Below are 12,500 nucleotides of genomic sequence, written 5' to 3' on the forward strand. Positions count from 1 at the left end.
GATTTTGCATTCTCTACCGGGAGGTCTCTGAGCATTCACATCCTGAGGTTCGTCTTCCCGTTTCACGCAGGGAGGGACACATGACTTAGTGGCCAAGTTGACGTCCCGTTGGAACCCCAGCACTCCCCTGAGGGAAAAGGCTCCCACGAAACTTTCACTCGTGTGGTATACTTCCCGATTTTGTTGCTAGTGTGCGCGGGTAGCGCTCATTTCTGGCCCACGTCCAAGATGGCGTACCCTTTTCATACCTTTTTTTTCTTTTCCCTTTATTTATGACTTCGCCTCAGTTTGTCATCTCTACTTTCTTGAAAGCGTATCTTTATTTGGCATTGGCTTCGCCACCGAAAATCTGCGGGGTTTTTTGTACGCACACGTGCCTTCGCAGGTAAGGTGACTCTCTCTCTCTCTCTGTGTAAATGGGCTCAAGTGCCAAATCAATGGTTCAATGCATAAGGAAGAGTCGTTGATAGTGAGTCTTATCGTATAGTTAAATATAGAAGTGCTTTCTTGCTCTGTTTTCTTTGTTGTTTGCGCTTGGTTACTTACATATTAGGTTTAAGGCGGAAGAAAAGATCACACACAGAAGGATGGCTACGGTAGTTAAGCAGAAAGTCACAGAAGAGGTTTGAGGTGAACAAAGACTTTAGGGAGAAAATATAGGTTGCAGCGAACGAAATGACGATACTAGGCAGTTCATGAGTGCAGGCATCTTACTAAAATAAAATTACAATAGAGAAGCTGTTTGAGAAGTTTGTGGTCCTGGGTCAGTAGAGTGAGTCATTTAAAATGTCCTCAATTTATAGAAAAATATCCTCAGTTTATAGGACAGAAGAGAGGAAGAGCATCAATGGAAAGGGTGGTGCAAGATTAAGGTGTTTGTGAAAGTGACTGAAGGATATAAGGAGGGAATTTAACAGCCTGAAGAAGGGAGAACCTACTGAACTTTACAGGATTACGATAGAGACAGCGTAGTGAAAATCTGATTGAGTGTGACCACCTTGGGCAAATTATGAAGTCAATGTGTTTGAGAAATGGGTTAAAAGAATAATCCGTTCCTCTGTACAAAGGTAAATGATACAAAGGAGACTGCAAGAAAGATAGTACAACAATGCTCAGTGCAACAGACTACGGGAAGTTGTGTGATGGCATTTGCGCTGTGAAACTAAGATGAATGAAGGAGCGATGCGGTTTTAAACAAGGAGGAGGGTGTGCGGATCTACCGTTTGGTTTGACATGGTAATCTGAGAAGTCTGAAAGCTGACACTCAAAGGGGAAATCCTACATGTGGCTTATAAGTACCTGGAGAAAAGGTTATGGTAAAAATGACAGATACAATGTGTTCAATGTATGGCATGGAGGATAGTTTGCTGAGGTGAATTAAGCGTTTTTATGAAGGAAGCAAAATTTGTTGGAATGTGCAGATAAAGGAGTAACGGTTCTGCTATAAAAAAAAAAAGTGTGCTTCATGTTTCTATTGTTGTTTTATAAGATAAAAAAAAAATGGGTCGTGAATGGCGTGTTGAAAGCTTGAGGTTTTCTGACGATACAGTACTGATTGGGGACAGCGAAGATAAAATGCAGGGACCTGTGAAAGAGTCCATAAGCACTTACAGGAAGAAGCCGAAGGTTAAGTATGAGCAAGAGTAAGGTTACGAGGGCAAATGCAAACCAGGAAGATGAAGCGATGAATATTGACATGGGTGATGAAAAATGTAAAGGAATACGACAGGATGAGAGAAGAGGTCAATCACAGAATATATAAACAAAGGAAAGTAGCAGGATTTGTCCAAAAGATTGTGAGAGACTTGCATCGTCTGCAAAGAAACGTTCGAGCCAACTCTTTTCTTATAGGAAGTGAAGTCTGGATGTTGTATGCAAACGAACTGTTTGCACAGCATAAGATAAGAACTGAAAACCTGGAAGTATTAAATTAAATGAATGAATTAGAGGGTTCTTAGGAGGTTCGTCTAGTGGACAGAATGAGGACGATAAGTTGGTGAAAACAGTGTAAAAGTTGAAAAGTTGAAAAGCGCCATACAGATGGAGAGAGAGAGAAGTATGTAAATCAAAGGCTATAATGTATAAAAGATACAGTGGAAGATGCATGCAGTGTTTGATGAGCCTTCTGTATAGACGTATGAAGCGACTGAAGTTCTGAAGTTTTATACAGGGGATTTTCATTTAAAAAATCAGCAGCTAAGATATGAGTGTGATAAACAGGATTATCTTGTTTTTTCTTTAGGGCCACCTTCATTTTTCTTCATTTTGTGTTTATTATTTATTTATATATATATATATATATATATATATATATATATATATATATATATAGTATATCATATATATATATATATATATATTGTATATAAATATACAATATATCATATATATATATAGTATAATATATATATATATATATATATATATATATATATATATATGTGTGTGTGTGTGTGTGTGTGTGTGTGTGTGTAATATTCGAAAGGTCCAGATTCATCCCTATCGATCGAAACGGTTTGTTCGTGGAGAAAATAAAAAACGGTCAACACGTCAAAACAACATTCCATTGCTCTACAGTTAAGCAAGATAAAAAAAATACACAGATTCAGCAACATCTCTTTTTATCATCTTATGACCGCTACAGCATCACACATCTCTCTGATCCACTTCCATTGTTAGGAACCATAGACCGTAACGCGTCGGCTGTTTGCACTCTATGCATCCGGCAGTTTGGCCGCTATAATAATGCAGCCCCCTCCGCACGAAAGAAGGTCGCGTGTGTTCGTGTACACACACACACACACACACACATATATATATATATATATATATATATATATATATATTATATATATGAGTAGAGAGAGAGAGAGAGAGAGAGAGAGAGAGAGAGAGAGAGAGAGAGAGACTTTGCTGGTCACTTTTTTACCAAATACTTATGTTAGTTATAGCACAATAACCTCTTAAATTCTCGGAAAGTTAAGATAGGATTGGGTTTATTACTATTATATATGTATGTATATATTACTATGTGTATATATATACATATGTGTGCGTGTTTATATGCCAGTTTTAGGCGTAGCGTACATAACTTACATTTTGGAAAAATAGTGACCATAATAAAGTTGTAATGAAGATGAGGCCAGTTAAAGCTGTAGTACGTATACTACAGTTCAGTGTGAGAGTCATGTCACTGAAGACAATATAAATGCAATCAAATGTTTCCTGAAAACGAAAGGGGAAAATCAATCGCATTAAATTCCATTTGATACTGAAGAAAAATCGTTGCAAACCCAGTTAACATTAGCAAACCAATCAATAAGTAATGAAGGAAATAGCATCATTATTTTAAAGTATCATGATGAGTAAAAACATACGTCAGTCACATTCAAGTGGTGTACGGTATTTCTGTAAAATGAAAACGCCATTAAAGGTAATCGCTTGATACCTACACTCTCACAGTGTGCGTGCGTTAGTGTGTGTGTTTGTTCCTCGTCGTCTATACCAACAGTACCCTAACCAGAAACGGAGCATTTTTCATATATTCCGGAATGTTATCCTTTCGGCGTTTGCTCCAGCCCAGCTCCAATTCCAAACCTGGACGCTTGGATCATCGGGAGGTCTACTAAAGCCGATTTAGGCCACCTTGGATCCTGTGCGAGTTTAAGGCTCTCTCCGGGCATAACTATGGGAGTTATCGTCATATTATTAAGAATCTTGACATAAAATCTTTAAAAATCAAAGGTTTAGAATGTTCTGAGGAACTTGAGTTACGTTGAATTTGGTTATTAGGTGGCAGTCCATCGTGAGCTCCACAACATTTTCACACGTAATTCTTCTGTTCCTGTGCTTCCCCTTTATACACCTTCGAGGCTGAAGTCTTTGTTTCTTCTATACGAAAGATGATCTTAACTGTCAGGAGAGTCTTAGCCTTCTGGTCTTTCCATCTCCGCATTCTTCTGGGTTTCACTATAACACGATGTCCAGACATTAAAGGCTTGTTTGACACCGCATGTAATAGCAGGTGCATTTATCAATTACCTTTTTAATTAGATATTGGCTAATCCAGTTTTCCTTTTGCTCCTATGGTATAGTTCCCAATGCACCTCATGCGGTGCAATGTATGCATTATTTAAGGTTCTTTGCAGCGTCCCTTCGGCCCCTAACTGCAACTAATTTCATTTCTTTTACTTTACCTCCTCTCATATTTTCTTTCTTCCATCTTACTTCCACCCTTTCCTAACAATTGATTCATAGTGCAACTGCGAGGCTTTCCTCCTCTTACACCTTTCAAACCTTTTCACTGTCAGTTTCCGTTTCAGCGCTGAATGGCCTTAGTTGCCCCAGTGCTTGGTATTATGCCTAAAACCTATAAATCAATCAACCTATTGCATGGTGCAGGACACTTGCGTCTTATTCTCCCAGGCATAGTTTATTTGTCAACGCACGAGTGAATGTATAGTCGTATTTTTTCCCTTTTTTTTTTTTATTTATTTTTTAATGTTCTGCTTTGAGCGTCTATTCTGTGGTTGTTTGTGACTTGACTTACAAGAATTTGCTTGCATCGTCGTACTCGACATGACATTACTAATCAATAATTTCGTAGTACTGCAGTTTATTTCAATACACTTTCAGAGTTCATGGCTTCGTTACCCCACAGAGAGTAAGTCAGTCTGGCATGACGTTTGTGTGCGCGCGGTCCCCATTGTTCACTTGAGGTGATCAATTTTAATTGGTTATATTTTACCTATTTTGCTTTAAACTGATGTTCGTTTTTTTAAGTATAATTATAATTGGTCTCTTTATGACAGGTGGATACTATCAGATTAATACTAACTGATGTTTCATCCATGAATTATTGCTGTGAATTTCAGACGTGAACGCGACCTTATGGCGAATGCATTGTGTAAAAGTTCGCATTTATGCGCAAAACTACTTTAGAGGGTTGAGCCACCTAATCTTCATCACGATGGTCAATCATTTACGCGACTGGTCAGCACGTAGTCATGCACACATTGCGTGACTTCGTAGGCAAACCAGAGTGACACTCCCTCTGTGTTGTGGGAATCAAGTAGCTCTCGGCTTTCGATTCATCAGCTTTCGCAAGATAAAGCTGATAGCATTCCTTATCTATCTATAAAGCTGATTATCACTCCTTATCTATCTTAGGAGGGCCATAATGGTACTGATGAGCTCGGCTGTGTTCGTGCCTGCCACCTGCTTTCAAATGCTTTCTCTCTGTTTATTGCGGCGCTTGCTATCTAAATGCCGTGGTTCTGAGGACGTGGTAACACTTCAGAAGTGGAGTTAGGCAACTCAACTAGGCGTTTTAGTATTTCTTGTGCATGATTACCAAATATGACCTCGGACATTTCAATGTCTTGTGATGGTATAAAATTTCATAACATGAGACTATTTTTCATGTTTCAGAATATGCCTCACTTTATATTTCATAAGCGAAATCAGAAACTTCGATAAGGACCACGGAGAAGATGACTCTTGTTTATTTGAACCCCCAAGGAAAGGTACCCACTTCCTGTTTACGACTCGTGTAAATTACCAGCGATAGAGAAGAAATGCTCGGCTGTCGATCATTTTCCTCTGCACCTTCCAGAAAAGATTCCGCTAGTCATTTTTCATAAGACTGATTTGGGAAAATTTTCATGGCAATAATCGAATTGTTCATTAAATCAACAAACGTAATACTAATACTATTCTCTTCACATTTACTTTCTATCTATTTGTTAATCTAATAATCTATTTTTTTCTTTTTAAATTTTTTGTAAGCTTGAATTTCAAGTCTATAGCCCCTGTGGGCTTGTTCCATATGAATAGGTTTCATCTTTTGAATAATAATAACAATAATATGCATTATTAAAAGTAATGGCTACCTCAGCAGCGTTACGCTTGTCGAAATTCTTCTCTGTTTTTCGAATAGCGGCTTTTTCAGTACCAGATAAATTATGATATCATAGTTATCAAAGTTAATCACGGTTTTTTTTCTCTCCCTCTCTCTCTTTCTTGTAGCGAGCTTTCGTCTGGAGCTGTATATTTCTAGCCTAGAGGATGTCTGGCAGCTCCAGACGAAAGCTCGGTACAATAAAGAGAGAGAGAGAGAGAGAGAGAGAGAGAGAGAGAGAGAGAGAGAGAGAGAGAGACCGTTATTGACTTTGATAACTATGATATAGTTTATCTGTAAATTTGAAATAGAAATATACACTGATCTTGACAATGCTTTTGTAAGTGAGCTCCATAGGCGGTGACCTACTAGCCTGTTTAAGTAGTGCTGAAAATGCCGCTACTCGAAAAATAAAGAATTTCTACAAGCGTAACGCTGCTGAGGTAACCATTACTTTTAATAAAGTATGCTTGAGAAAGGGTCTGTTTCCTAAGTACAATAATAATAATAAGACTAAGGAAAACCTAGATGCCGAAGTAGCTCCAGGACTCATGCAGAAGTGTGTGCTACTAGAAACAGCGCACATAGTGGGGAAAGGGATGAACCCCTAAGGAGGCAGGATGCAAACCGGAACACCACACTATAATAACCTCCCAGTCGAATAGGATGACTCCGATAATGGAACTTGTAAATACAATTAATCTAAATCGACAACTCTAACTTTACCTCTCAGACTTGAACTCGAATAAATTCTGACAATTTTTAAGAGGAAGCCTCGGAATTGGCAACACACAGAACCCTTGAGTACGTCGACAAATATAAATTACGTCATTTAAAAGGAATCCGCTGAACGGAGTTCATTCCATATTTTGACAACACATATTATCGTGTGAAGCTCTAATGCACCTGGGCCAGGAGTTATTCACCTGCCTAGCAGTTTAATTATTATGAATATTTTAGTTGCCAAAACAGCAGTAGTTCTGAAAAAACTGGCGAAACCTGGGTGGATCTTTCCTAAGACTTTAACTAATTAAAACGCATTGGGTGGAATTTCTCAATAATACTTTGATAACATTATTATTCCTCAAGTTGAAAAAAAAATATAACAATAAAACTTTGAACACACGAGTCTTTTACTTGATATACTTGCCGTTCGTAAATCAGAAGGGCCAGTGTTGGATGTTGCTGGCCGTTACCACGGCAAAGTTTAAACACTAAACTAGACTACGCATAGTTGACTATCCCAAAAGTCAACTACGCGTAGTCTTTTTTTTATCCATTTTGTACTATCACTATTTTCATAACAAATAGCTTCTATAGCTTGTGTTTATACAGACAGTTGACTATAGTGGGCGAGAGAAAGAGTTAAGTTATCTACTCTTTTTCCTAGAAAGGAAACGGAAAATGTCTCAGATACCAAGTTCCAAAGTAATGACAATTTACTCTAGTGTCTCAAAGAGCTCACCGAGTTTATTCTTTATCCTTTATCATCTCTTCTTTCTTTGTTAGACTGTGTTCAAATCTTCATTTTAGAAGAATTATAAGCCGTTTGTTGCATGCATTTTGTGGTCCTTATTTTTATATTGTTGTTGTTGTTGTAGCGCCCTACTGCAAGTCCGCCCTACTGGATATGAAGATGACTCAGCTATGCTAAAACGCAAATCAGTAATTCAACGTAAAAACTGGTCAAAATGGAAACACGTACTGCCGCCTCCACTTTCCATTCTTATGGTTAATTATGTGTTGCCTTGTGGCCATTTCCACGCGCTTCCATTCTTCTTTTACCGCGAATGACTTCTGCACTCCATTTCAATGTCGTTCGCGGATTAGTTCAGCTCGCTTTAGTTCGGTTTAGATATAAGAGAGAGAGTGAGTTACAAGGAGTTACAGTGATTAGGATATCTCAAATACTTAATAGTCCATCCAAGGAGACGTCATGCACTCACTTACCTCTAAAAGCAAGTTTACTATTCATTCACAGTATCCTAATGGCTTTGTATAGCTTTCTTTTGAACTCTTCCACACACACTGCTGCTGTTTACAACTTCTGGTGGTAGTTTATTCCATGTGTCACGTATCTTGTATGTGAAGAAGTTCCCACAATGGGATGTGTTGTGTCTCTTCAGTGCAAGTTTCCTTCCATTAGTTCTTGTCTGGTTTTCGTTTGATCTGAAGAGGTTACTGCCTACTTTTTTTATGCCTTTCAGTATTTTCAATGTCTATTAGTTGTGCTCGCAATCGTCGTATTTCTAAGTCATACATCATTCAGGTTCTCTAGTCGTCTTTGGTAACCTATTTCCCTTATGGATAGAATTACCTTAATGGTTCTTGATTGTATCCGTGTTAAGTCTATTTGTGTCATTTCTTAGTGTTGGTAACCAAAACTGTACTGCATATTCAAGATGAGGTCTAACTATTGACGTGTAGAGCTGCAGCACCGAGAGAGAGAGAGAGAGAGAGAGAGAGAGAGAGAGAGAGAGAGAGATAATTTACTGGTTACTTCACACACCCAGTTTCTTGTGGAGCTGATAGTGGTTTTTAGTTCGGTTTAAAACATTTCAAAGGAGTGCGGTTAGGCAACTTGACCGTACGTTCTCGCATGACAGAATCGCTTTATTATTATTATTACTTAATCCATGCTAAAGGACTGTTTGTGGAATTTCTAACTAAATGAGGCTTTTTCCAATAACTAGCCAGCCTGCATTATTATTATCATTATTATTATTATTATTTATTATTATTATTGGCGAGGAAGGAAGAGATAAAAGCTACCTGAATGTGACTCATGTCTACCTTATCAGCTGATACACGGGAGGAAATACTCTTTTTGTCATATCATTCCATTTTTATCGCGCCTGCCGCTAAAGACTCCCGCTTATCATTTTTGATAAACTGTGAAGAGCTTCGAGGGGAAAAGTTACTTATTGTAATCGTCGTCAATATCATCATCATCATAATTGATAGTTAAAAAGCCAATTATGTGTATGAATACAAAAACTGACAAATGAGGCAAGTGGTAATGGTACACTTACTTTACTTACTATGGCGTTAAAAAAAATGTTATCAATATAACAATGATGAAGTACATAACTATACTGTGATATATAGTTTACAAGTATATACTTCGTTGAGTTTAAGCAAAATACTAACTTTAAAGTTATATAAAAAATCTTAGATGATAATAATAATAATAATAATGAAAAGGAGAAGGATATGGGATATGCCAGTGGAAATGTGTGTTTTTCTAGATGATGATACGCATATACAGCGAAAAAGAACAAGATGTGAATAGCTCCTGTACTTTTGAATTAAAATTAAACCCTAAAAATGGATCTGAAAGTGCAGTCAAAAAAACGTGGTGTAATACGTCTTGGGACTGATGACGTGAATGTGACTCTCATGACTAATCAAAATTTGTTAACCGGGTTCAGTTCTTTTTACTTTATTTACATAGATTTTTTGCAGTAAAAAGTTTGAAAGGTGTAACAGGAGGAAAATCTCAAAGCAGTTGCACTATGAAACAAGTGTTAGGAGAGGGTTGACAATAAGATGGAAGAAAAGAGAATATGAACGGAGGTACAGTAAAAGGAATGAAAGTAGTTACAGCTAGGGGTCGAAGGGACACTGCAAAGACCCTTAAGTAATGCCTACATTGCACCGAATGAGGTGCACTGACGGCACTACTTCCCTACGGGGAGAGTTCAGTTCTGGACACCAGTGCTAAACTGCGTGACTGAAAATGCTTTTCACGGTGTTAAAGGACATGCTATACACTGCCTCTCCCATACTTACAAACATTTATATCCATGACCCCCAAAAATCCCGTATAGTAAACAAAATATACGAATATGCAGCCTGAACTCTTTTTGATATCCCGCAATTGTCGTTGTCTGCCTTAAATTTTAATTGAAGCCGATTCACTTATGTTAATGTGTTGATATATATTTGTACATATGTATGCATATACATATGCGTGTATAACAATTCCACTAGACAGTCTTACTCCACATTTCATAATTTTTCATGACAACAGAATTGAATCTTTATACAGACACACGACCACACGGAAATCATTTGAGACTGACTGATTTTTTCCTTAATAATTTACTACAATCATTTCTCATGACAGGGTTGCAGTTTCATCAGCATTTGTCACGGTCAATATTACATCTTGTTCCTTTACTATCACTGAATTTAAACGCCTTTGCAAAGACGTCTCCCGTGATCTCGTGTCAAGAAACATTTGCTCCTTCATAATTAGATTTAATGAAGACAGGAAATGCTTCCTTTCATCCGGCGTTGATAAATTCGGCGAAGGTGAAGTTCAGAATGAATAGTCGGCAATGGCTTTGACTCAACCTGAATATTGCTAATAATAATAATAATAATAATAACAATAATAATGATGATTGAAAAAGAAACCCACAAAATCACTTTGTAACTTGTTTACTTCTAAGTATTTACATTTAGTTTTACTACACAGTAGTAAAACTAAATGTAAATACTTAGAAGTAAACAAGTTACAAAGTGATTTTGTGGGTTTCTTTTTCAATCTTCAGAAGAAAACTGAAAGATGTTTTTGTTTGGTTAATAATAATGATGATGATGATGATGATGATGATGATGATGATTATAATAATATTTAGTAATTGTACTAGTAGTCTTGAATGCTATAGACAATTCATAAAGTAATAGTATTATAAAAATCATTCCAAACTATCAATAATAATAATAATAATAATAATAATAGAATGCTATAGACAACTCATAAAGTCATATAACTATGAAAATCATTCCAAACTAATAATAATAATAATAATAATAATAATAATAATCAATAATAATAATAATAATAATAGTAGTAGCTATGATCATTATCATTATAAACTCAATAACAATATTAAGAGACACTGTCATAATGGTTCACAATCACTGAACAGTTCATTCAGAATTTCTCCCTCTGAATGAATAGTGTGCAACGAATGCAACAACTCTTCGCGACAGTGGTCTTCCTTAATGCTGCTCTTGTTTTCACAATAATGATATTTTTTCATAAAAAATTACATAACAGCATGAATAGAGCAGTTCTCGAAAGCTCTTTATATATATATATATATATATTATATATATATATATAATATCATATATGGTATATGTAATTGTATGTTGTTGTATGTATGTATGTAGAATCACCGTAATGTGATATGACTCAGTATATATACATATACTAGAAATATAACATATATATATATATATATATATATATATATATAATAAATATATATTATCTATATATATCATATATATATATATATATATATATATATATATATATATATATATATATATATATATATATATATATATACATATACATATATTTCTAGTATATATTCACATTTACACACACCATTTTATACTTCTTCACCAATAATAATAATAATAATAATAATAATAATAATAATAATAATAATAATAATAATAATAATAATAATAAGCACAACGAAAAGTGATGGACTCCTAAGGAGGCAGGATGCAACCCGGAACCCCACACTATAAATACCACCCAGTCGAATTGGAGGACTGTGATAGAGCATAATAATAGCTACTTTTATAATTTTCAAATAACATATCATAAGACGTTCCCTCTCCCTGACAACCACTTACAAAAAAAAAAAAAAAAAAAAATACTGCACTTTTAAAAGAAATTAAATTCGCCTTTCATATTTCCCTACAGTTCTGGTCAGTGGTCTTGACCTTAGGCGTTTGTGCGGTGTCACATACCTCGGGCACGCTTTCCGGAAAGAAGACCGAGCCGGTGGTGGTGAGGACACCGGAAGACCGCTTCTCGGACCTGGCCCGTCTGGGGTACCCGTGGGAACCCAAATATGCTTATCAGAATGTCTACGAGGAACTGCCGCCTCTCAGAGTTCACTATATCGATGAAGGTGAGGATGAGTTGAAACAAGGAAGAGCAGCAATGACGCACTGGGAAAATGTGCAAAGGAATGGAATGGAATATGTGATTTTGGCATAAAGCCAAGCATTGGGACCCATAGAGTCATTCAGCGCTATAGTGATAATGAATCGAAATGGAAATATAAATAATGAGTTCAATGGGAATGATATAAATAATGAGTTTAAAATAGATACCCTGATGATCAATATTTAAAACGGTAAAATCGAGATTAAATTTTTAATGGAATTAAATGTGCAATGACGCTAGAGCTCTCTCTCTCTCTCTCTAGTTTCTCGTTGGACGAGTCGGTTACTAGCTTGACTACCGATCTCAGGGACGGGTTCGAATCTCCGCTCTGCCAACGTGAAATCTGAGGAATTCATTGCTGGTGATAGAAATTCATTTCTCGATGTGGTTCGGATCCCACAATAACCCGTAGGTCCCGTTGCTAGGTAACCAGTTGGTTCCAAGTCACGTAAAAAGGTCTAATTCTTCGGGCCAGCCCTAGGAGAGCTGTTAATCAGCTCAGTGGTCTGGTAAAACTAAGATATACCTAAATTCTTTCTCTCTCTCTGGAAGTACTTCGTTCAACAAGCGAATTACCATACTTTAAACAGTACTGTGGATTCAAAAACTAATTCT

At 36.5% G+C, this 12,500-nt stretch overlaps 1 protein-coding gene across 1 annotated transcript in view; it reads left to right on the top strand.

Annotated features, from left to right (window-relative positions):
• The window catches only part of LOC135210361 (haloalkane dehalogenase-like), a 64,377-nt gene that overhangs the window by 28,904 nt on the left and 22,973 nt on the right, over positions 1-12,500 (top strand). Inside the window, exon 2 of the mRNA XM_064243258.1 lies at positions 11,637-11,847. Coding sequence (XP_064099328.1) covers positions 11,637-11,847 — 211 coding nt within the window. The remainder of the gene's footprint in view (positions 1-11,636; positions 11,848-12,500) is intronic.

Source organism: Macrobrachium nipponense, chromosome 39, assembly GCF_015104395.2.
Source record: "Macrobrachium nipponense isolate FS-2020 chromosome 39, ASM1510439v2, whole genome shotgun sequence".
Taxonomy (NCBI): Eukaryota; Metazoa; Arthropoda; class Malacostraca; order Decapoda; family Palaemonidae; genus Macrobrachium; species Macrobrachium nipponense.